This window comes from Leopardus geoffroyi, chromosome B1, assembly GCF_018350155.1.
Source record: "Leopardus geoffroyi isolate Oge1 chromosome B1, O.geoffroyi_Oge1_pat1.0, whole genome shotgun sequence".
NCBI lineage: Eukaryota > Metazoa > Chordata > Mammalia > Carnivora > Felidae > Leopardus > Leopardus geoffroyi.
Window position 1 is genome coordinate 108,633,879 of NC_059327.1, and position 27,140 is coordinate 108,661,018.

General features: G+C 35.4%; 1 protein-coding gene across 3 annotated transcripts in view; it reads left to right on the forward strand.

Annotated features, from left to right (window-relative positions):
• LOC123593421 (bifunctional heparan sulfate N-deacetylase/N-sulfotransferase 4) overlaps positions 1-27,140 on the forward strand; it is a 424,939-nt gene that overhangs the window by 296,956 nt on the left and 100,843 nt on the right. For all 3 annotated transcript variants that reach the window (XM_045469197.1, XM_045469186.1, XM_045469207.1), the window contains exons 6-7: positions 21,296-21,481; positions 23,392-23,520. In XM_045469197.1, coding sequence (XP_045325153.1) covers positions 21,296-21,481; positions 23,392-23,520 — 315 coding nt within the window. The remainder of the gene's footprint in view (positions 1-21,295; positions 21,482-23,391; positions 23,521-27,140) is intronic.

Consider the following 27,140-nt stretch of genomic DNA (forward strand, 5'->3'; position numbering starts at 1 on the left):
AAATTCTACATATGAGTGAAAACATGTATCTTTCTCTGACTGACTTACTTCATTTAGCATAATATTGTCCAGTTCCATCCACATCGTTGCAAATGGCAAGATTTGCATTCTTTTCCATTCCTGAGTAGTATTCCATTGTATATATAAACCACATCTTCTTTATCCTTTCATCAGTTGATGGGCATTTAGGCTCTTTCCATAATTTGGCTATTGTTGATAGTGCTGCTATAAACTTTGGGGTACGTGGGCTCCTACACATCTACACTCCTGTAGCCTTTGTATAAATACCTAGTACTACTATTCCTGGGTCACAGAGTAATCCTATTTTTAATTCTTGAGGAACCTCCACAATGTCTTCCAGGGTGGCTGCACCAGTTTGCATTCCCCATTCCCACCAACAGTGCAAGTGGGTTCCTCTTTCTCCACATCCTTGCCAACATCTGTTATTTCCTGAGTTGTTAATTTTAGCCAGTCTGAACTGTGTGAGGTAGTATCTCAATGTGGTTTTGATTTATATTTCCCTGATGATGAGCAGTGTTGAGCATTTTGTCATGTGCCTGTTAGCCATCTGGATGTCTTCTTGGAAAAGTGTCTATTCATGTGTTCTACCCATTTTCACAGGATTATTTGTTTTTCGGATGTTGAGTTTGGTAAGTTCTTCATAGATTTTGAATACTAACCCTTTATCTGATATGTCATTTGCAAATATCTTTTCCCATTCTGTTGGTTTCCTTTTAGTTTTGTTGATTGTTTCCTTTTCTGTGCAGAAGGTTTTTATCTTGGTGAGGTCCCAATAGTTCGTTTTTGCTTTTATTTCCCTTGTTTTCAGAGACATGTCAAGTAAGAAATTGCTGCGGCCGAGGTCAAAGGGGTTGTTACCTGTTTTCTCCTCTAGGATTTTGATGTTTTCCTGTTTCATTTCAGACACATAGACCAATGGAATAGAATACAGAACCCAGAATTGGACCCACAAATGTATGGCCAACTAATCTTTGACAAAGCAGAAATGCATATCCAATGGAAAAAAAGACAGTCTCTTTAGCAAATGGTGCTAGGAGAACTAGACAGCAACATCCAGAACAATGAAACTGGACCACTTTCTTACACCATACACATAAACTCAGAATCTTTATCTTGAAGCTTAATACCAGTTACACCTCCCTAAGACCAAAATATTTACTCATCTAACTCTTTTCTTTTCATCCAATCCATTGCCTCTACTTGAAAATATATAGAGAGCTGTTGAATTCTCGTCACCTCTACTACTAACTACTTAGTTTAAGTTACAGTTGTATCTTTTTTACCAGCTTTATTGATATTGACATTAACATATCATATAAACCTCAGTGATTTTTAGTGTGTTTACAGATTTATGCAAACTTCACCACGATTAATTTTTAAAAAACATCTTTATAACTTCAAAAAGTCTGTACCCCTCAACAGTCATTTCCTCTTTCTCTCAACTCCCCTGAACCTAGGAAATTATTAATTTCTTCCCATTTCTGTAGATTTTTTATTATGAACATTTTATATAAATAGAATCATATAATATGTGTGTGGTCTTTTATAATTAGTTTTTTGTTCATTTAACTTAATCTTTTGCAGTTCATATATGTTGTAGCATGTATCAGTACTTTGTTCTGTTTTATAGCCAAGTAATGTTCCATTGCTATGTTTATATTATATTTTATTTATACATTCATCAGTTGATAGACATGTTTATACTTTCTGGATATTATTTCTAATGTCTCTACAAATATTCATGTACAAGTTTTTGTGTGGACATGTGTTTTCATTTATCTGTATATTTACCCTGGAGTAGAATTGTTGGGTTACATATGGTATCTCTATGTTTAGCATATTGAGAAACCACCAGACTGTTTTTAAATTGTCTGTACCACTTGGGGCACCTGGTTGACTCAGGAGGTTAAGCATTTGACTTTGGCTCAGGTCATGATCTCATTGGTTTGTTAGTTCAGGCCCTGCCTCAGGCTCTGTGCTGACAGCTTGGAGCCAGGAGCCTGCTTCGGATTCTGTGTCTCTGTCTCTGACTCTCCTTCTCTCTCTCTCTCTCTCCCTCCCTCCCTCCCTCCCTCCCTCTCTCTCTCTCTCTCTCTCTTTCAAAAATAAACATTAAAAAATTTTTAAATAAAATAAAATAAATTGTCTGCACCACTTTACATTTCCACCAACAATGCATGAGGATTCTAATTACTCCACATCCTTGTCAACCCATGTTATTATCTGTCATTTTTATTATATATGGTATGGATATGAGGCAGTATCAAATTATGTTGTGATTTCCATTTCCCTAACGGCTAATGATGTTGAGCATCTTTTCATATGTCTATCAGCTGTCATATATCTTCATGTCTATCCAGATCCTTTTCCACTTTTTAATTGAGTTAGTGGCCTTTTGTTATTTACTTGCAAGAAATCTTGTATATTCTTTATACAAATACTTTATCAGTTCTATGATTTTCAGATATATTCTCCATATGTGGATTCTCTTTAAACTTACTAAACAGTGTCTTTTGAAACATACAAGTTTTAAATTTTTATAAAATCCAATTTATCTTTTTTTTTTTGGTCTCTTGTGCTTTTTGTGTCAAACCTAGAAAGGTTTTGCCTAACCCAAGGTCATAAAAATGTACTCCTAGATTTGCTTCTATGAATAAGATGATATGAACACTTACATTTAGTTCTGCGGTGCATTTAGAGTTCATTCTTTTGTACGGCACAAGGAAGAAGTACAGCTTCATTCTGTCACATGTGGTATCCAGTTGTACCCACATTTTTTGTTGAAAAGACCATTCTTTCTCCCACCAAATTGGGTACTTCTGTCAAAAATAAATTCCTTTAAATTTAAGGAAGTATATTTATACTCTCAATTCTATTATATTTATCTCTATGCCTGCCCTTGTGCTAGATCTCACCATCTTGATTCCTATATCTTCCCAGTAAGTTTTGTTATTGAAAATTGTGAGTCGTCCAACTTTGTTTTTCTCTTTAAAAATTGCTTGGTCTATTCTGGGTCCTTTGAGTTTTCATATGAGTTTTAGAAGCAGCTTATCAATTTCTGCACAATGACTAGCTGAGATTTTGATAAGATAGCATTGGATCCACAAATAAATTGAGGAAATACTCCTATCTTAACATAAGTTTTTGGTCTATGTATATGGGCTATTTTTCCATTTATTCAGGTCTTCCTTAGTTTTTTTCAATAATATTTTATAATTTTCACTGCCTATGTTCCTCATTTCTTTTGTTAAATATGTTACTAAGTATTGTATTCTTTTTGATGCTATCATAAGTGGAATTGTTACTTAATTTCACTTGCGCATTCTTTATTTTTATTTATAAAAGTACAATTGATTTTTGTATATAGAGTTTGTAACCTTCAAATTTGCTGAATTTATTTACAAGTTATGGAATTATTTTAGTGGATTCTTCAGGATAGTTTATATATAAGATCTTATCATATGTAAATGGAAATAGTTTTACTTCTTCTTTTCCAATCTGGAAACATTTTATATCATTTTCTTGTCCAATTTACCTGATGTGAATCTCTGTATATTGCTGGATAGAAGTCGCAAGCACAAAAATCCTTGTCTTGTTCCTGATCTTAGGAAGGAAACATCCAGTCTTTCACCATTAACCATGGTGTTAGTTACAGCCTTTTCATAGAAACCTATTATCAAGTTCAAGTTCCTGTCAATTCCTGTTCAGTTGAGTATTTTGATTATGAGAATATATTGGCATTTTCATATATTTTGGGGGGATCTATTCAGTTGATTATGCTTTTCCCTTTGTTTTATTGGTAAGATGTATTACAGTAACTGTTGTAAGGTTAGTTTAACATCTAAAACCAAGACTTTCTAGTACCAACTATTAAAATATCAGATGGGAAAACCCTGTGATAAATCTCATTGGTCTTGGTGTATAATGCTTTTTATATGTTGCTGAATTTAATTGCTAGTATTTTGTTGAATATTTTGTATCTATATTCATAGAGATATTGGTTTGTAGTTTTTCTTTTATTATACCTTTGTCTGGTTTTGGTGGTAGGCTAATACTAGCCTCATAGAATTAGTTGGAAAATGTTCTCTCCTTTTCTGTGTTTTGAAAGAACACAGTTCTATAGATAGGGTCTATAGATAGGTCTATGAGACTTTTTCCAATCACAGGAGTATTCTTAGCTGTCTCTTTCTTTGGTTTTCTCTAGTAAACTTCTTATTTGGTTTATTATTAGCTTGCTATTAATCTTAATTAAAATAACAACAGCCTTCTCTGAATTGCTTGCCATCAAAGTCTCCATTGTTTTCAAGGGTGATCTTTGACTTGAACTTTTCCACACTCTGTCCCAAATAAAGTCACTTCCCTTGGAGAGAATTTAAGAGTTCTTTCTTTCTATGACCTACATCTCCCTGTGGGCAAAGTCTTTGCAACCACTGTTCCAGAGCTAGAGTGGGAACAATGGCTTCCTCTCTCAACGTGACACCCAGATTTATGAGCAGGGTGCTGGGTTGGGATGGTAGCCTCTGGTTTTCTCAGTTGGTTCTCCTAGCTTAGAACCACTAGCCTACAACTGAGTTGGAGCAAGGACAAATCATGGTTTTGGTATTATTGGTCTCTGGCACCTGAGGTATAGTTTCTGCTCCAAGTGAGGCCCCCTTGAGGAAGAGATCTCCATATCTCTCAGCAGTTCTTGCCTAGAGTAGAGCTTCTAAGCACAGAGAAGGGGACATGAGAAATTCTCATGGCTTGCTCCTCCCAGGGACAATCACAGCTTTAGACTGAAATCCAAGGGGAGAGAAACCCCTATGTTCTTGTCTCTACCTTCCTGACGTGAGAATTTTGTCACTCTAAACTGAAGCAAGTGGGGAAAGGTGTGGGTCATGGCTCAAATGGCACATACTTTCACTGTTCGTACCAATCTTGGTAGATTTTTCTTGAATAATGTTTCTTCATTTGCTATACATCCTCAGTTCATTTTCCAGAGATTTTAAATGTTTTTTTTTTTTGTAATAATTTCTATCAGTTATCGTTATTTTGCTGGGAGAGAGTCCACAGAGCTCCTCACAGCACCATTCCAGAAGTCAGAATCCTAACATTATATCTTGACTAATTTATAGCAATACCCCCCCCCCCCACAGGGGTCCATTTCCATTCTTGGTCCTCTTGAATCTATTCTCATCAAAACAGGTATTGTGATCCTGTTAGCATGTAATTCGGGTCTTGTTACATTTTGTCTCAAAGTCCTCCAAACTACCTTAAAATATCTCTCAAGGCTTTTGCATCTGACCCCTTGTTTCACTGTGAACATTTTTTCATATCTAATGTTTTTTTTTTTTATTTATTTTTTTTTTAATTTTTTTTTCAACGTTTATTTATTTTTGGGACAGAGAGAGACAGAGCATGAACGGGGGAGGGACAGAGAGAGAGGGAGACACAGAATCGGAAACAGGCTCCAGGCTCTGAGCCATCAGCCCAGAGCCCGACGCGGGGCTCGAACTCACGGACCGCGAGATCGTGACCTGGCTGAAGTCGGACGCTCAACCGACTGCGCCACCCAGGCGCCCCTCACATCTAATGTTTTAATGGATGATACTAGAAAGTCTCCAGTAATTTCCCCTGATGTGCTAGAATTTATAGACTGGGTTTTCAAATTAAAATCCATCGCAGTTTTGAAATAATTTGTTTAAATCTGCTGTGTCTGTTTGTTTGTTTGTTTGTTTTTGTTTTTGTTTGTATCTGTACTTTGAATCCTAAAGTAGGATAAGCAAAAAAAGTATTTTTAAGTTTGAAAATTCATTAAGTAATAGAATCAAATATTAATGGCATTTCCTTGGAAGACAGAGCAGTAAAAATTTGCTAAATGTTTAGTAAATGCAATATTCGTATGATCTTAAATGTATTTAATTACATGTATTGGAAACCTATGATAAGTAAAATGATCTTAGGAAGGAAGAAAATAATAAAATCACAGTGGGAAGATTATAGAATATCATCCAGCAAACTTGAGACTCACTTAATATGAGCACTTAAATGATTTTGTTGCTGAATACACAACATTTATTTACAGATGGCATTTTATAATAGTTTAAAAGTATTTCTGTCTCTCTCTCTCTCCCTCTCTTTATATATATATATAGTCAGTGGAAATATCTCTTAATCATGATAAGTATTATTTTTTCTTTTTATGTTAAGTATACATAAATTTTTCATATATTGTTCGGAAACATGCTTTACAGACAACTTATCCACCTCCATGTTCCTTTACCATGACAATATTTTGTCCACCATAATTCTTTATACCTTCCTATTACTACTTGTGTGTTTTATTCAAGATACTCAAAATTGTACACTTATAGATTCAACTTTTAATATATGCTATATCAGCATGGAATATTTGTATTATGATGTGTGAGTTATCCATTTGTCACTGCAAAGCTTTGGCATCTGGGTGATGTATTATTTTAACCATTTCAATGAGTAACTTTCTAAAATACATAACTTATTGCTTTTAAATTAATAAATGCATACTAAGAATCATGTCTCATTTTTCACAAGGACCAAAGGTTTTCACTGTTAATACAAATGATTTTATTGCCCCCACTGTTACTGTGCTCTCAGAATTTGCTGAGAGTAGGTGGACTATTTGCTCCTAAACTGTGTCCTTAACAATTTTTTTTAATTTTTGCATCTACTTTTTCAAGTTTTCTAATTTGTGGTTTGTAAGATTGATAGCTTTCTCTTCTAGCCATTGTCATGTTATCTGGGTATAGTAGCCAGATTCCCATTTTAGTAAAGTGAAGTGTTCAAACTAGATGACCCCTGAGGCCCCTGATATCTCTAAAATTCTATAAATGTGAGTTGCTTTGAGCTTGGAGATACAGCAAGCTTCTTCAGCTTGTTTCTAAAATGACAGTGAAGCTCTCAATTTCACAAATGAGAAAACTGAGCTCATGTGTCAGTGGTAGCACTGAGAACCCATACTCTGCCTTGTGGTTCCTAATCCAGGGCTCTGTCAGATGCACCATGTCCCACCCCACGCAAAAGCAGATGACTTCTGGGAGAACCAGACAGTATGGCCCAAGGTAAAATGAACCAACTTGTGCACCCTGTTTTCCTAGTGGCTTTTTAAAAACCACAGTCCAGGTAAAAGTAACCTCTGCAAAGTTGAAAAATTGTTGAAGAACACAGAACTTTCTTTCTGTATTGAGAGTAGACATTATTGTATAAAAACTTTAAGGATGAATATGGAAAATCGAAGTGTGTAAATAGGATATTGATCAGCATATTGCATAATAAGTGAAAATATCTTAAGTTTTCTTTTACCTACCCATGGCCAGAAGATAGGATTTTTACCCTTTTTATAAGTAGAATGATATTGTTTAATAAAGTTCTTAGCTAGCTTATTCAAACCATCTATAAGGTTTTCATCAATTCCTTTTTTTCACCAAACCTACAACATGAAGAATAGCATGAACTTTTTGCCTGAAAATTAGAATTCGTATTTCATTATCTATTAATATTCATACAGCTTAGCAATGGGTTTAGAGAGAAAAAATGGCTTTCGTTGTCATGTGTTGTATCATGGTAAGTCTTTGACTTGCTGGTCTGGTATTGGCAGGTAGATGACAGAATTTCCCTTAGACAGAAAATCTCTACAATACGTATTTATCTGTTTGATTTTCTTAGCAGAGGGCAACATTGGACCCACTCATCCCCCAAATCCCTATTTTAGTTGCAGCATATTTTTTTTTTCTGTCAAGTAGCTATTTTATTTCTGAACGTGTTTAACCTCAAAGGAATAAATGCCACCTACAAAATTAACTTTAATATTGGGCAGCAATAATCGAAAGAAATGAACTATTTATATCATTCAAAATGCTTTAAATGTAAATCTATCAAGGCTCACATCTATCTGTTCTGAATACCTTTTGTCATTATTTTTGGTAAATGTAAAGCACTGAAAGTCATTCCTTTTGCTTTATAGTTTTTATGCATTTAAATAATCTTTGAAGATTAACTAGAGGAGCTCTAATTCTTTTCTGGTGCTGATACATGAAACAATTGAAACAGGATTCCCCCCTAGGAGATAAGCTGATAACTGCTTAAAGTAGATGTTAATATTTAACTTACTTGCTTTAAGGCAAATAAATATTCCCTCTAAATATTAAGTTTTGTTTTTATTATACAGAACAGTAAACTATGCACAAAATCCAAAAAAAAAAGTTATATTCCTCTGAAGAAAACAAAACCTTAGCTATTTTTACACATAAAAATCAGGGGCGCCTGGGTGTCTCAGTTGATTAAACATATAAAAATCTTTTGTGACGTGAGTTTGCCCTGTGTGGGCCTAATTGTTCAGTGGATTAGTTAAGTCCATGCATTGGGCTTCAGACCTATCTTGATTCAAATTCCGCCTTTTGCAATTACTAAATGGGTGACCTTCGGAAACAATTTAAAAATCTTGTGCTTTTATTTTCAAATGTGTAAAATGGGGATGATAATTGTTCCTACCTCAAGTTTTTTTATGAGAATTAAATGATGTATGTACATGTTTATATATGTATAATGCTTAGCAAAGTGTCTGGCACGTAAGTATTACAAAAAATATTTGTTACCATCATCATCATGGCTACCATCATTTTCACCATATTTCTTCAAGAAACGTACGATCATTCCTTTTGAAGTCAGAGGTTGGTGATAACAATAAAACCACCACAAGACTTTTTCAAGGCTATGTAATATGCAAGCTGGGGACAGATACCAGATATTCTGCCTGACAGAAGGCAGGAGAGGAGCACCCAGCCAGAGGGAGCAGTATGCAAAAGACCACAAGATAATGCCCCAAATAACATATTCCACTCTTCTAGTAAAATATATATTGCTTCAGCAACAACCTATCAGTGTGTCTGGTAACTACTGCCTGTGGGATTTGGTCTGCAGTGATTTTTGTATGGTTGGTGTGCTCAGGATTGGCTTTACATTTTTAAAGCATTGTAAAAATCAAACAAACAGACAAAGAAAAATGTATGACAGAAGCATTATGTTGCTGGCAAGGTCTAAAATATTAACTACACAGCTCTTCAGAGTAAAAGTTTGTCAAACCGTGGCTCACATATATAATGATCCAGAGAGAAGTATATCAAAATGAAATCATTTTCCTTTAATTTTCAAAGTGTTTATTTATTTTTAAGAGAAAGTTAGGGCATGAGTAGAAGAGGGGCAGGGAGAGAGGCAGGCAGAGAATCCCAAGCAGGATCTGCTCTGAGAATCAGAGTACGACACAGAATGCCAGCCCACAAACCGAACCATGAGCTGAAATCAAGCTTATGACCTGAGACGAAATCAAGAGTCAGACTCTCAGCCAATTGAGCCACCGAAGTACCCCTCAAATTGGAATCATAATGATGAATAATATAGCATGAGTCCGTAATTGACACACACCTATCCATCAGTGATTATTGGCAACCTCCCATGTCTTTAGAAATATGAAATTTGTAGAACATAAAATACATTTCTGATAATTCTTACATTTATGAATCTCCAAAAGGAGCATAAAATGTTGAAGAAAGGAAGAAGAAATTGATTTGGTGTCAGAAGACACTTTGAGTTGGGAATTAGGAGAAGATGAGACTGAGTAGCTCATGTGGGACCGGAATTTACGGGAACTTTATACCCTAGGCCTTAGGGCCCCAGGGTCCTAAATCCAAGTAACTGATCACCTTTGCATAGAACTCTATCTACCATTTGAAATACCAATTTTCCAGATTTTCCTATCATGTCTCAATGTTCTGAATTAATATATTCTTATTCATTTCTCTTCTAGAACCTTCTGGATCATTATTCTTGCATGTCTTTTGTAGACAAGATTAGAAAGTGAGCTACTTAGCAATGGTGCATGGAAATTCTCACTTCTACATTCTAACATCAGGGTACAGATGTCTTTAGTCCTTGGTTGTCACTTCTAAATGCACACTTAGTGCACATTTTTTTTATGTTCTTCCTTATTGAATAAACCCAAAGTTTGCTTGTGGAGCAAAATGTCTAGTTAAAGGATTGATTTTTCAGCTTTTATTTCAGGTAGGAGACATTTAACACATTCCTAGCATTTAGAAATAACCATAAGTAGTGATATGAGGCTCCAGGAAACCAGGTTGGATCCAGCTGATGCTTGCCATTCTGCCCTTTGCCTCTGCTCCTTTATTTTGCCTATTTGGTCCTATTAACTGGAATTGAGGCATCATCATAAAACTATGAAGGAAAGGCCAAGAGAATCAGAGACCACACTTCTGGCATTCTTGAAACTCTGAACCAACTGCTTATCTCCAGATTTACCATTTCTCAAGAATAATAAGTTCTTCTTTTTTAAGCCACTGTTTTTTTGTTTTCACTTTTGTTGTCTTTCTGGTACAAAGTTTGAACCCATTCCCTACCCAGTGCTTTACATTAAATTTTGCCTCTTTGGATGTCTTGACATTTGCTTACATTCAAATTGACCCATTGTTTAAAATTTGTAGACCCTCCAAAGGAATATTTACATAGAATACCCTGAACCTAGAAGCCCAAAACTTTTTAAGAAGTGTTGGTAGTAGGTTTTATGCTTATTTATGAATCAATTTTTAGATAGCAATTTTGTGAGTAGATTTTTAGAATGGTCAATAAGAACAATGAACTTTCGGGGCGCCTGGGTGGAGCAGTCGGTTAAGCGTCCGACTTCAGCCAGGTCACGATCTCGCAGTCCGTGAGTTCGAGCCCCGCGTCGGGCTCTGGGCTGATGGCTCAGAGCCTGGAGCCTGTTTCCGATTCTGTGTCTCCCTCTCTCTCTGCCCCTCCCCCGTTCATGCTCTGTCTCTCTCTGTCCCAAAAATAAATAAACGTTGAAAAAAAAATTTTTTTTAAATAAAAAATAAAAAATAAAAAAAAAAAGAACAATGAACTTTCACTGACAGATTTTAATTAAAATTGCTTCAATGACCATGCTTGTTTTTAATGATTAAATGACTCTTAAATCTTCAAGAGCCAAGATTTTCAAGAATTGTTTTTTACTTAACTCCCTATTGTATTGAGTCTACCTTATTCAAATTGGATAATTTTCAAGAGTGCTTGCTACCATATATTTTTCTTTTCTTTTTTTTCTTTTTTGCCTTCTTCAATTTGAAAAATTCTTTCAGCTTGATAGTTTCTTTCATGCTTTACCTATAGTGGCTGAACATTTTCATCATACCGTGATTACCTCTTTATAGTTGACACCTCAGTTCCCTGCAGTCCTATCTGCAGTAACTTGAGCAATAGGAGAATATGAGAATTGTTTCCAAACATGTTGACAGTGGAGAGAGTTAAAACTGATTGATAATACAGATGAATTAGAATACTTGAAGTCAGATTGTTTTGAGACGAGAACTGTATCAATGCTTTGATTTCCAAATATAATGCCACTGTAACATGATGATAGCAAAATGGAAATAATAATATTTTGGTATGATTTTAACTTGAAACATCTACATACCTACAGAATAATATAATACCTTACTATTTTTATGGGCATTTATTTAAGCAATCATAATTTAGGTGTGTTTGACTATCTATGTACCATTTATTAACATAAATTTACTTTCTGTCTGATGAACTTTAACCTTTTTTACATGGTGGTAAACATTCCCCAACATTAGAAAAAATTGCAGATATGAATATTTTAACTCTTAGAGAAGGCACAGGATGTCACAGAAGGATTTTAAAAATGAAATAAGACCCTGTATTTGGAGGGTGGGGGAATTGACAACCTGAGAGATGGCACATGCCACACAAAATGTTTAAAGCATTTTTCTATAACTGCATTAAGTTGACATTAAGGGGAAAAATGACTCCTAAGAGAAATCTCAGCTTTACTCAAAAATAATATTAGAAATATATCCTATTGCTCAGGGAAAGTAATAGTTTATGCAAATCTGTTTCTGCAAAGTAATGTGTTTCAATTACCGATTCTAGCCCATCAACTATACAGTTGTGGAAGCACCTAAAAGGTTTGGAAATGTGTTCAACATTAGAAAAGCAAGGGCATTCTAGCCTCATTAAAAAAGGCAAGTTGCCCTCTTCAACATGTCCACTTCGTGTACACACATATGCAGACACATCCACGCACACGCACCCCCTACCCATCCCAGCTAACACAATGCTTTATTCCGTGAACATAGGCAATCAGATTTAATAATAATAACAACAATAATAATAATAAATTAAAAAAATAACTAATGTGTAGTGTGTATAAATTCATGAGGTTCTTAGAATGGAGAGAAGATATGACAAGATAAATCAGGTATATTATTTACTGGAGATAAAATTACAGGTGAAACATATTGTGAAATGGTGTCGATATTATTAACCAAAATTATTTTGAGCATCTTCTTTTTGCATGTTTCTGCTTATTGTAACTATAGAAAAGATGTAATAATGGAGAGATAATACTATTCTTGTTTCTATCTGACTCTTAACACATCTAAGATTCTTTAATGTTATCATTTCTTCCAGGTGAAGGGCATTGTCAGAAGCTCTAAATACTTAATATCCGGTACTGTTTCTCTTGTTACTAAATTAAATCTAGCACTAAATTTTGCCATGTAGCAGAGGCAACAATGAAGGGAAAGCTATTGAAATGCAGTCTGGCATTTCATGAGATATCCTCATGCCACATTTCTGTCACCCTTCACTGTTCTCGGGTGCTTGTTTTTATCCTTATTCTCCTTATTCAGTTTATTTCAAGAGCCCATCATCATAAACATTCCCTTGAATACCCTCTGAAATCCTTGGCACTTCTGGGTCCATAATACTCCCCTGCAAAGCCTCAACGTTGTTTGGATCTAAATCTCTACCTAGTCTATGCCTCTACCCCTGAAACTGAATGTGGTGGGACCAACACTTAACTGTTCTCATTTTAAAGCCATGACTGCAGACCTCAATAGACCCTCAATGCTGGCCAGAAGGTACACTGAAACTCCTCAGTTTACTCATCATCCTACTCCTCTAGGCCACTGTTTCATCCTCTCTTTCTGCAAACTACCCCACATCTTCCCCCATCCCCATTCTCAGCTGATGATCTTATTTCACTGGATAGAAAAATCAATAAATTAGAAGTGAACTTCCACATGCTCCCTACAACTGCTACTTCAACATGATGATAATTAAATGAAAACATAATAATAGGTATAATTTTAATGTGCCTAAAGAAAAATCTAATAATTATAATAATCTTTATAAACAGTTACTCATGTGGCCATAATTATTTAGTAAAAGCTTTTGGATATATCGGTGCCAGTTAACGTAAACTGTGTTGATAATGACATAAATATAAATTGTGGGCTGATATTCTGTGACAGAAGCACACAATCTTGCCTTCTGTCTTGAAACAATGAATAAAAGAACTAGAAATGCAAAGACCAAATTCCTTCCTTTTGCACTCAATCTCATCCCTTTCCAATGGTTCAAGAGCATTATTCCAGAAATTCTCTCCTCTTTCCTAAATCATTTCCCTCTGTGTACAAACATACTGCTCTTACTCCCATCTTTAGATAAATCTGTGCTTATGTTTGCTGCATCCTACAGCTACAGCACCATTTCTAGACTCTCCATTTTAGCTAAAATTCTTGAAATAGTTTTAATACTCACTTGTCCCTGTTGCAGCTCTTCCCATTCTCTCTTAAATCCATTCTGATATGCTTTCCCTCCGCTTCTCCGTAAGAACTCTTGTCCAGTTCACCAATGCACATCCAATATTTAATATTTTAAACCAACGGGCAATTCTTATTTTCTCATTTAACTTCATCTATTATCAGCTCTATACATGTTGTTCAGACTCTTTTATCAAACACTTTCTTCAATTGGCTCCTATTTTGTTGTAGATTCCTGGCATTCCTCCCATCTCACTTGAAATACTCTTTCTCAGTATATTTTCTGGATTTCTTTTCTTCTCTTTGTAATGTTAACCACCCCTTTCCCCCTGTAAGATCTATCCTTAGACTTCTCTATTTATGCATTAATTCTGTTAATGATATTAATGAGTCTTATGTCTCTAAATGAAATTTATATATTGATAACTCTTCAAATTTAGATCTCTAGCTGAACTCTCCTCTGAATGTTAAACTGGTTTATTTGACTTCCTAACTGACATATCGAATTCGATGTCTAATGTCAAATATATGTCCTCTCTTTCCCCAAAACCTGTTTAATTTTTTTAACTTCCCAGTATCACTTGATGCAGATTCTATCCTTCTAATTGAGCATTTATCTCATGTTTTCTATTCAATCAGTCATTGAATCCTGTGGCTCCACAATATATACAGATCTAAAATCATTCCTCACTAACTACATTGTCCCCATCCTGATCCAAGCTGTTATTGGATTGTTTCAATAACCTATTAACAGGATACTAGTTTCTGCCTTACTTCTTTTTAGTCAGCTACCAGCATTCAGAAGAATTTTTGTAATGGTAGGCTATATTACATCATCTATGTATGCAAAAACTTTCCAGTAGCTCCTTATCTCACTTGGGGTAATACCAACATCCTGATAGTAGCATATAGGCACCCAAATGATCCACACTCATTCCTTCTTTTCAGCAATGCTGCCTTATATAGCTTCCATGAAAACATAATCAATGTGAATAGTGTCCCCTGGAGTTGTTCAGTCAACTTGTAAGACTATTTGCAGCAACCCTGCCTCTTGATAGTGTCTCTTACGACGACTCTCCCCCTTTGCTAATTTTGCTCTAAACAAAAAAAACAAACAAAAAAAGAATTCTTATTCTTCCTAAAAAAACACCTGAAGTGCTTTTAACTCAGAGCAATGAATGTACTGTCACCTCTGCCTGGAATGATCTTCCTCAAGTTATCTGTATGGCTTAATCCCTCACAACTTCAGATCTTGATTCAAAATACTACCTTCTCTGGGAAGCCCTCCTAAATAATCTGTTTAATATTGCAACCCATATTCATTCAACCCCCCCCCTTCTCTGCTTTATTTTTCTCTATAGCCCTTAGCATCTTCTGATATATTATACCATTTGCCTGCTTATTTTGTGTAATCTTGATCTCATCTTATTAAAATTTACACTTCTTGATGGCAAGGATTTCTGTCTGTTTTGTTGACTGATATATTTTCAGCACCTCAAATGATTTCTAATACATCATGTACATAATAAATATGTATTGAATAAAAGAAAATTAACGAACCAAAATGTATTGAACATGTTGATTGTCAATAAATGAAGAGTTCTAACCACAAAAAATTAACAATGCAAATGCCTAATCAACTACATTTTGTACAGTGTTAATGAAGACTTACTTAGTTTTTCTGTTAGTTTCCTTTAGGCAGCAAAGTAGACCTTCAGCAGGATCAAGAATATTAAAGGGGGATAAGTCTCAATTGCCCAAAATAACTCTACTTAGGATCGGAAAGTTCACACTGTAGAAGCAACACCATTGCTATGCTATTTCTTTTTCAAAAGAAAAATCCATTTGTAACACAGAGCTCCCCAGACATTTGTCACCATTTACTAGGCTTCAGTCCAAAAAGTGTCAGGACTGACCCAGCCAATTTCTAGGGTCACACAGTCATTGCTTTTATCACTTATGAAAACAGAAGACAATTTCAGTTCCCAAAACACAGTGGAAAATCAATAATCCTAGGGTCATTCTCAAAGTTGACAATATGATTCCAAGTCCTTATTAAAAGGAAAAATAGATAATGAGATCTATTTTCTTTAGCACTAGTGTCGCTCCCTAGAAGTCGTGTATATCCGAGTACAAATCAGTACTTTATGTTCAACAGGATACTGTTTAATGCATTATATCGTTACTCAAGTAAGTGAATTTATTCATTTATGCAATCATTATTTTACTTATTTTCCTTTTATGTTCATTTATTAAATATAAAATGATTAAATTTATTTAATAACATTTTAAATTTATCATTTCCTTTAAAAAATATTTGTTAAACACCATCGATGTACCAGGCATGCTGCTAAGCGCTGGAAACATAAAACTATCCTAAATAGGGGCGCCTGGATGGCTCAGTCAGTGAAACTTCCGACTTACGCTCAGGTCATGATCTGAAGGTCCTTGAGTTCGAGCCCCGCATCTGGCACTGTGCTGACAGCTCAGAGCCTGGAGACTGCTTCAGATTCCGTATCTCTCTCTCTCTCTCTCTGCCTCTCCCCCACTTGCACTCTGTCTCTCTCTCTCAAAAATAAATAAACACTTAAAAAAAAGTGCTTAAAACCATCCTAAATGTATTGTGGGCTGGTTTCACAGGCAATATCTCCTGAAATGCAAATATAAGGAGATAATAATAGGAAAAATACCATTTTTCTGGCTCTTCATCATCCTTGTATCAAGACCTTCATCCATTCTTCAGGTTTCTGTCCAAATATCTGTGAAGGATCCAGGGATCTCTCCTGACCTCCAAGAGCCCTTTTTTTCTCCTTTTTTCCTCTGGCTCCCTATGGTATATCAGGTCTTCTAAAAAAGTATCTGCACTGACTGATCATAAATGGTAGCACCAGGGTAATGCTCAAGCTTACCCATGGTTCTTTCTATCTTTGCATGTAATGCCTACAGATCTCTTTGCCCATTCATTAGTATGTAGTTATCCTACAAAGGGATGTTGCAATGCATGCTGACCCAGAGGTGTTTGTGTTCATCAAGATTAATATATTGGAGCAATGGTCTTTCAAGAGAATTTGTTCTCCTTCTTTATGTTCCCTACTTTACGTGGTTTCACCACATGTTGTTCTGTGTTAAATACTTGGGGTATTTATTATTTAAGTAAACTAGTCTCATATTTATTTTCTCTATCATTACCACTGGCTGACGAGTACATAAAATTAAGTAGTCATATATATTACATGATAGTATCCAACTAGACAAATAGGTGTTTGCCGTATATCAATGAGTTTTCTTGAAGAAATATTGGGCACTCGGGGCGCCTGGGTGGCGCAGTCGGTTAAGCGTCCGACTTCAGCCAGGTCACGATCTCGCGGTCCGTGAGTTCGAGCCCCGCGTCGGGCTCTGGGCTGATGGCTCAGAGCCTGGAGCCTGTTTCCGATTCTGTGTCTCCCTCTCTCTCTGCCCCTCCCCCGTTCATGCTCTGTCTCTCTCTGTCCCAAAAAAAAATAAATAAATGTTGAAAAAAAATAAAAAAAAAAAAAAAAAAAAGAAATATTGGGCACTGCATTAGCAATCTCTTCCTCGTCTGTTTTCCTAGAATTCAAACCACTGACATCTCATCTGAACTCCTTAAACTTTTCATACTTATTATAAAGGAGCGAGAACTACCCGTATCAGTAAGGTTTCCATGCTAGAAGCAGAAGCCACTTGAAGTTATTTTAAACAGGGGGAGTTTTTACTTAGCAATTTAAGTGCTTCCAAAAACTTTAGAAAGGCTGATGAAGCAGAGTCTAGGCTGTTCCTCTCAAAGGACTCACAAAGCCAGACAGAACTGTTTCCCTAGAGAAATGACCACTTCCAAAGCTGCCACTGGAACTCTGGCAGAAGCATAAGCTTCTACTGCTGCCCTGCAAATGGGCACCAAATACTGCCTCAGAAAAGTCTCCTATTTTCAAGACCTTGGTGTCAATAACAGGAGCCAGGAGCTACCACACTTCAGCATTTGCCCATCTACTGCCTTCTAAAATATGTCCTGAGTACTTCTAATTGGCTGAGTGCAATAATTGGCTGAGTGCATAACAAATGAGAGCTGCGGAGAAGTTTGGGAAAGGTAGAATTTTGCTTTATAACCTCTCCAAATGAAAACGGAGTAGATAGGAGTTTCAGTTCAGAAATATGTATTAGAATCAATTCTCTGTCTATAAAGTACTTCCAATCATTAACTGGGGTTGGAGTGGGAGCTCACAATAGTAACAACTTAGTAGAAAAGCAAATGTAAAATCTGTGAATTTAGAAGACTTGATTATAATTTTAGCTCTGACATTAAGGAACATGAACAAGTCATTTGCCTTCCCTGAGCCTCAGTTTCCACATTTGATAATAACATCTAAGCCACCTCACAGGGTGCTTATGAGGATCTCATTAGAAAAATGTGAAAACACTTCATAAATATTATGTACTTAGCAACTGTAAGCAGATATGATCAGTAGGAACAAAGAAAAATTAAATGAGATCATTTCATCTACTATTGAAAGTTTAATGCTAAATACATTTTATTTTATTCCAGTTATTGAAAACTGGTGACCCTATTTTTATATAGTCTGTATATTACCACATTATCTCATTTCCCAATCAACTAGGAATTTAATGTAACTGGGAAAATTTAATCAAGTTTAATTATAAATATCTGTGATACCATTTTGCAATGTCATAGAAATCTTAGATCCTATAAAGACATTGTTTTAATAAATAATAAAAACCATATTTGAATTAGTTTATTCTGCCATTTTATTTCTCTTTTTATAGTTTCAAATGCTTCCTTTATTCATATTAGCAAATCTTTTAAATTTTGTTAATTTTTGTGATCGTTTATAGGTATGTTTAGTTCACTTTTTAGTTGACCAAATCTCTGTGAAGTGGGTTTTAAGCTCTAGGCAGTAAAGTATGAAGGTTTCCAGTTCAGCAAGCTTCTTGATAACAGAAAAAGAGTTTCTAGGGAATTACTTTTCATTTTGTGTTATCATTTAGATTGAAAAAGTATAAACTCATAATTATCTAGTGTGATTTACTATTTTGATTGAGCTCTGGTTGTCAGTGTGATAAGATGACCTTATGAGCAGTATAACATTGAACCCCTAGAAATCAATAAATATAATAAAATCCTTTTACTGCCCCTTCCTTCCTACTCACTAAATCAATTGCTTTTTACCTTCTGGTTTTTCATGAAAGTTCTACAATTCATTTTACTACCTGTCAAAATTGAAATGTTGTTTTTTTTTTTTCCTGAGGAGATATAGTTGTTTGATATTTCAATTTTCTTCATGATTTCACTTTTCATCTCTTTCTTTCTAGGACATTTACATACTTATCTAGTGTTGTAGGCCCCAAGTTTGGAATAAAATATTATATGGGGATAGTATGAGGACTAGCACCATGATTAGTACAGATATGAGGATTCATATATTGTTGATTTTGTTATTTGCAAATCATGGGATTAGACTATTACAAAACCTCCATATGAATCATGGAAGAGTAATGAGAGTATAACAGATTGGTTCTCCTTTCTTATAAATCAGGAGTGCTTCTCTAAATATCAGTCATACGAGTTCTACTTACCAGATAGAAAGGTTTGAACACACTTGACCCTATATTTCTCTGATGAGGAAGTTCATCTGTATCTTATACCCAATGTATCCACACTTGGCTACCTGATGATACCTGGACACTTTGTAAGGATTCACTGGGAAACATGGAACTAAGCCAAGAGAACTAAGGCTTTTCCCAGTACATGACCCCCAGTGATCTATCAAAATAACAGTAGCTTCCAAGTAGTTTTGTTACTGGACATTTCCAACTTTGCCTTATATTGAAAGTATAAGCTCCTGGGAAAGTATTTTTCTTCTGCACACAGCAAGAAATTAGTTTTCCCCAGTGCCTAGCAAAAGACTCTAGCTCATTTTATAGCATTGATTTCATAATTCAGTCTTTCTACAGAGTCATTTATTGTAATAGATGTTAGAAAACACAGTCTTGATGAAAGAGAGGTAGATTTGGCTATACAATGAGAGTCAGTCTATGAAAGGAAAATGATGGAAAATGAAGCAAAATATTTAGGGCCCATCTTCTGAGCTGAGTGTGACATGTGACTTAGGCACTATAGATATTTGATCCATTCAGTGCTTGCTTATTATGCCAAACTGAATTCTTTTCTTATGCTGTGTGCCACATAATGGAAAATATTAATGGCAATTGTCAACACTTTTGTGTTCAGCTTATTGATTCAATCAACTTTCATATAATACTATACACTCTCATTTATAACCTCATTGATGAGATTCAATCCTATAAGGTGTCTTATAAAGCAGAAAAGCATTTAAAGGGAGAAATATAAAGAAGGAGAAATTAGAAAACTGCAGATCTATATCATATACCTTGCAATCTAATGTCATTCTTCAACAACTTTTTCATTTTCTTATTTTAAATATATACCTGTTTTCCTTTAGACTCAATTGTTTACCCAAGCATTTCATAGTAAAGTGTATGTTTCACAAAAAGTGAATTGAGCTGCTGTGAACCAAAACCAAGGAAAAAACCTTAATTTGGCTTTTCCTTTACCCTTCAAATCATCACTGGGTCTTATATGACATTTGCCCCCTGGCTTTTAAAATTGGACACCATGGGGCACCTGGGTGGCTCAGTCGGTTAAGCGTCCGACTTTGGCTCAGGTCATGATCTCATGGGTTATGAGTTAGAGCCCCGCATCGGGCTCTGTGCTGACAGCTCAGAGCCTGGAGCCTCCTTCGGATTCTGTGTCTCCTCCTCTCTCTACCCCTCCCATGCTCATGCTCTGTCTTTCTCTCTCAATAATAAATAAACACTAATGAAATGAAATGAAATGAAATGAAATGAAATGAAATGAAATGAAATGAAACGAAATGAAATGAAATGAAATGAAATTGGACCACCAAAATTCAACCTAGCTTGGACATCTATGTTCCCTTTAAAATGCACCATTGCAATTCATTTCCTCCCCACTTTTACTTCATCTGAATGTGTTCTCACTAGATCCTTCTTCCAGAAACATAGAACAGATCATGCCCCTCCATTCTCAAAGAGCTTCCTTATCTACACTATTTAAATCGAATTTTTTCCAAATCCCTTAGTTCATAGTAAAGGCTCATTACTTTATAGTTCAGACTTACCTTTCTGGTTGTCTTTAACATTACACACACACACACACACACACACACACACACAGAGAGAGAGAGAGAGAGATAAACACACACACTCTTTCATCTTTGGGCACTTGCTCAAGTGACACTGTTTTTCTATAACTATCTAAGGAAAGACCATGTTCTCTTCCTATCTTCTCCCCAGACTTTCAGTATTCAAAATTCAGAATGAATATCACCTACACACCACATGCCAAAGTATTTACTATGTCTATGATAGAATCAGAGTTCTATAAGATTATGAGTTCCTGAAAGGCAAAAGCTCCATGTTAGTTTTTATATTTCCTGTATTTAGCATAGAATTCAATGTATGTTAAATAATGTTTATGGAAACAATTTTAATGGAATTCAATTGACCACACTCCATGTAATGTTGTTCTTGCCTTCTTTTAGGAACATGGAATCCCTATCAACATGGGCTACGCGGTGGCACCACATCACTCAGGGGTCTACCCGGTTCATATTCAGTTATATGAAGCTTGGAAGAAGGTCTGGGATATTCAGGTCACCAGCACTGAAGAATATCCACATTTGAAACCTGCACGGTACCGAAAGGGCTTCATTCACAATAACATCATGGTGAGCACATACTGCTATGTGTATTGAAGGCTCTTAATATCTGTATGTGGAATAAATACAACATATAACTGCAGACCTCTGTGACATGATAGCATAAGTTCCTAACATACCATGGTGGTGACAGGTCACCCATTAACACGTTGTTTGCATGTTATTGGCTTGCTGTGGGTGGTTTTAGCAAAGTCTAAACAAGCTCAAGATACTGAAAATGAGTTTCAAATGAATCATCCTTGCAGTTTCTCAATTGAAGTTTTGTCTGGGGACCCTCTACTTCTGGGAGTTTCCCCTTGTCTGTTTGTTTAGATGGTCATATTGAGAGTTTTCCAAGCAAAATGTTGGTCCATGGATCAAGCAAATGCCTCTCAAGTCACTACACTATTAACAGAATCAAGCAAATAACATCTGAAAGTTATCCACCCAGTTTGCTTTGGCTTTCAGACACTTAAGAGTATCTTAGGATATTATTTTATTCTTCTTTTTTCTTTTCCTTGCATGCTACTAAAGTGGAGGTGTATATATATTTTTTCCAGATATGTTGATTCAAAAAATAATAATATCATATAAGAATGCTGTATCAGTTGCTATAAATGAGAATAGAATCAAATGAATTTTAGATGAGAATTTATAAGTATTCGTTGGAATGGAAAAGATATGGTGGTATTCCTCACTTTGAAATAAAATAGTCCATTTAATATGCCCATCCCCACTTCTGGGGCTTCAGGTTATATTCTCATTTTCAGTTGCCTAGATCATAGCAACAGCAAACTGTTCTCCCTACTTTAAATATTTACATTTTCTCAATCCATTATTCAGATTGCTGTTAGAACTATCTATCTATCTATCCATCCATCTATCTATTATTTATTTAATCACTATCTAAAAACATACAAACCAAAAAAAAAGCACTAGAACACATGCCTAACCACAACTAGTACTAGAAGACCTAGATCCTAGATTTAAAAAGTCTCAGATTTAAAAATGGAGCTACTAATAATGAAAACAGTGGTATTGACATTCATAAAAATCCAGGAAGTATAGAAAGAATTGCTCTTATGTAATTTTGAATCAGACTGAAAGTATCGTTTTCCCTTTATTAAGTTTCATGTTGACATATCATAAAATAAAAACATTCATTTTAACCAATATTACATGCGTTCATTTAGTTTGAATTTAATACAAACTATTATAAGCAAAGAATATATGAAATTATAGTTACTCTGTTCAATTGGATGCATTTCCTTTAGATTATAAGCAGTTTATTATTCAAAACAAACTTTTGGAATAAAATTACTTATTTGCTTTCTGTGTTGAACATTCAAATTTATAACAGAATTAACCACAGAATATGCCAGAAGCAGTCATTAAATGATTTGACTACTACTGTGATTAAAATTTAAAATCAGTGTAGTAAAAACAAAACATATGAAAGTAGAAGAAGTGATGGAAATGGATTGTTTTTGAATCTTAGAACCAGTGCTCGCTTTGGCAGCACATATACTAAAATTGAATCTTAGAACCTGAGTACCATGTAAGATTGTATTTCAGAAGCAAGGAGAGTAGTGACCTAATACCATGAAAAATGTAAATGTGGAAAATCTCTATATTTAAATTAATTAATCCTAAGAAGGCTTTTATTTTTTGTCAGTCTTTTCACATAACTCAGCTGGTAGGTGAGATTTCTAGAACTTCCCGAAAATGTTTTAGCCTATCTGTCCCATAGCATTGATATGGCAGCTCCCTTAATATTTAGATAATTACACCAATACCAGCTCTTGATTACAGTAAGATTTTCACTTTAGCAACCAAGGAACTCTGATAGAAAATGATAGTTTGCAGACTCTGAAGTCATGAGACAGTGATGGAGCTCTTAAGTCATGTCAGTGTGCTCTTCTTTCTCCCCTTTTCCTCAGGTCCTCCCTCGACAGACCTGTGGGTTGTTCACCCACACTATTTTCTACAAAGAATATCCAGGAGGACCCCAAGAATTGGATAAAAGTATCAGAGGAGGTGAACTTTTCCTCACAATCCTTCTAAACCCGGTATGTATTCTATTTATGTTTTTTATAATAACATGTGATTTTCAAATATGTGTTTCTAGGGGCGCCTGGGTGGCGCAGTCGGTTAAGCATCCGACTTCAGCCAGGTCACGATCTCGCGGTCCGTGAGTTCGAGCCCCGCATCAGGCTCTGGGCTGATGGCTCAGAGACTGGAGCCTGTTTCCGATTCTGTGTCTCCCTCTCTCTCTGCCCCTCTCCCGTTCGTGCTCTGTCTCTCTCTGTCCCAAAAATAAATAAACGTTGAAAAAAAAATTAAAAAAAAAAAAAAAAAGAAAAAAAAATATCAAATATGTGTTTCTTTTTGTTTCTGTTGCCAACCCTTTCACAAGAAAAGGTGGTAAATACTAGCCCTACTAGAAAGAAATTAGACTACATCTCCAAATTATTTGAACTTGATTTTTAATTTTTATGATCTTCAATCAGGAATAACACAGAATTATTAAGAAGCATGTGTTGAATTTAAGAACTCAATGTAATATAGCATCTCAATGTTGACTTCTATTCTTGAATTGTAGTGAAGACGTAATAAAATGCAGTTTTCTCGCCCAAAATTAATATTCACAATATCATCAGTGAATGTATATTTTGTCCATAAATTGAGTTTGCTTATTGCTCTAAATATCAGCAGATGCACAATTCAGTCTCTAAAAATGATCACAATGTAAAATTGCATTGAAAATATGTAGCTAGGAGCACCTGGGTGGCACAGTAGGTTGAGTGTCTGACTCTTGGTTTTGGCTTGGATCATGATCCCAGGGTTGTGGAATCGAGCCCTTAGTTGGGCTCCACACTGAGCTTGGAGCTTGCTTGAGATCCTTTCTCCTCCTCTGCCCTTCCCTGCTTGTGCCCTCTCTCTCTCTCTCTCTCTTTCTCTAAAATGAGAAAATAAATAAATAAAAATTAAAAAATTAAAAATTAACAATAAATATGTAGCTATGTATTATCTTTGCATACCAGGGTCATCTGAGGCCTATTTTTAAAATCTCCACTAAGTTTATTTGGAATCAAAGGTAGAACGTTTGGCCCTTTTTTCTTTAATTGTGTCCTTTCATCTTTCAAAGTTTTACAGTTTTATTTCCTGGTTGTGTGCAAAAGTATATCAAGGTGGGAATATATTATAACTAGATAATGCTGAAATTATTTCAGCTTTTTTATTTTTCTCCCATAAATATTTCATTTCTGAGGTCTTACAAAAGCATCTCCTCTTTTATATCTCAGTACACACAAAAAGTATGAAGCAGTATGTCATATGCTATGCTTAATGTAAGAAATTTTCATACTCAGAGAAAAAGATTCATGCATTAAACAAAACTACAGTTCAGTTGTCTGTGGTGAAGGTATGTTTAAAATGAATTATTTAAATAATTTTATAAGGTATTTTAAATTCCGGAAGAAATTAAATAAACCTACATTGTGTAAAAATGAAAACCTGTAAATTGGATTGAAGGAGTAGGGAAGTGGGGGTTAAAATGCCTTATACAAAATAATCAATCAAAAATGATAAAAAGAAAACTTTTTCCATCAAATGGCATAGTTATTGAAAACAAAACAAAATTTTAAAAACGTCTGTTGTGTTTGGGTGATATTAAACGGGTGAACAGCTTGGATGCTCTATGATCTTTCACAAGAAACGATTTCTCAGAACTTGCTTGTTCTTCTGTAAAACAAGTTAGTTGAACTGGACAATCTTCAATGTGCCTCAGAGGTATTGCTAATGGATTAAGTCTGAGATACCTCAACGTTTTGTGTGTAATTCAAACTCATTGACCCTTAAAAAATATCAAGATATTCTATAAGTATTATTTTTGGAATTGAAGTATGCACATGGATGTTAATGAAAGCAGATGTGGGAAACCTTTCTGTTTACTCCTTTCTTCACTAATTGAGAATCTGATCTCCACAAAGGCAAGGGTCACTTTTTCCTACCTTTTTCATATCAGGGCTACACTCTTGACTTGCACTAACCATTTCTTAAGGGGAAGCGGATAAGTATCAGAGCACTGATGATTGCCTCCCCTAAAACTCTTGCCCACAGGTCTGATGGCTACTACTGTAAATTACCTGAATGCCTGTCTACTTTCCATTAAAAAGATGGATATAAAACTTTTTTTTTATTTTGAATTCAGTATTGTACCCTTCATAAAGCATCATTCAGAGAGTTATAGTTGGCCTTTTAAATAAAATAGAGGACTATTTGGCATCTAGTATTTCTACCTTTAGCACTTGTGAACTCACAAAACAACACTAACTATAGCAAACCTTCTTTTACAAGATTGTCACTGTCACACAGATTGATTTTAATTGCAGGTGGAATGGAACAGTAGAGGAGGGAAGTTTCAGGAGGCTTTTTGCATCCATTCACAGCTGTGCTTACTTGATCATTGTGAATTAATGGTGAACTCAAAACAGGACACATGAGTAAAGGAGAGAGCAATGGTCAAAGTGTGAATAATATAGGACATCATAAAGTATGGTAATATGAAGCCTGTATCTGGCAAATGGCAGCCCACAAAGATGTGAGATTAAAGAACAATGTTGGTCACAACATGGATAGTGTACACCCATAAACAATCTAAGTTGATGCTACTCAGCAATCTAAGGAGCCAGGTGGCAGGCAGCATCTGATGGAACCCGTCAAAATGGGCCTTAGTTCCAGACCTGTGTAGGCAGAAGTTACAAGACATATTAGTTGGTGTTCTCCAGAGAAACAGAACCGGTAGAGTGAGTGACGGTAGGGTGACAGAGATTTATTATAAAGAATTTGCTCACGTGATTATGTAGTTTGATAAGTCTCAATATCTGCAATTGGCAAGCTGGAGACCTAGAAGAACCAATGATGTCGTTCTAGTACAAGTCCTAAGAATTAACCTTAGGCCTGAGAATCAGGCGAGCTGATGGTGTAGTTCCAGTCCAAAGGTTGGCAATATCAAGATCCAGGAAGAACCAATGTTTCAATCCAAATCTGAAGGCAAAAAAACAAACAAACAAATAAGCAATGTTCTAGCTCAAAACCATCCGTAAGGAGTTCTCTTTTACTCACAGGATGATGAGCCTTTTTGTTCTATTCAGGTCTTCAACTGATTGGATGAGGTCCATCCACATTAAAGAGAACCATCTGCTTTACTCAGTTGACCAATTCAGTTGTTAATTTCATTCAAAACATCCTCACAGACACACTCAAAATAATATTTGAGCAATTGTCTGTGTACTCTATGGCCCAGTCAAGCTGACACATAAATTAATCACACCAAATGAAAGACTTAATGTGGGAAGCAGTCTGAAAGTGAATGAAATAAAATGAGCAACACAGAAAGAGAGGAGGAAGTGATGAATGAAGAAGCTTGGAATGTAAGCTTAGAAGTTTCTTTTGCATGTGTCCTATTACAAATAGAGAAGCATCTCAGGTGATGGGCTATGATCAGTATTCACACTGATATGGAGAAAAGAAATATTCAGACTGTTTAATTACAATTCCAGGTTAGATGGTTCAGCAGGTCTGGCAAGGAATGGGCTTACAGGAATAGAGTGAGGGAAAAAGAAAACAAAAAGAGAAAATATCATACTGACACCCAGCCTTCCCCTTTGATCTATTATTTTTCTCC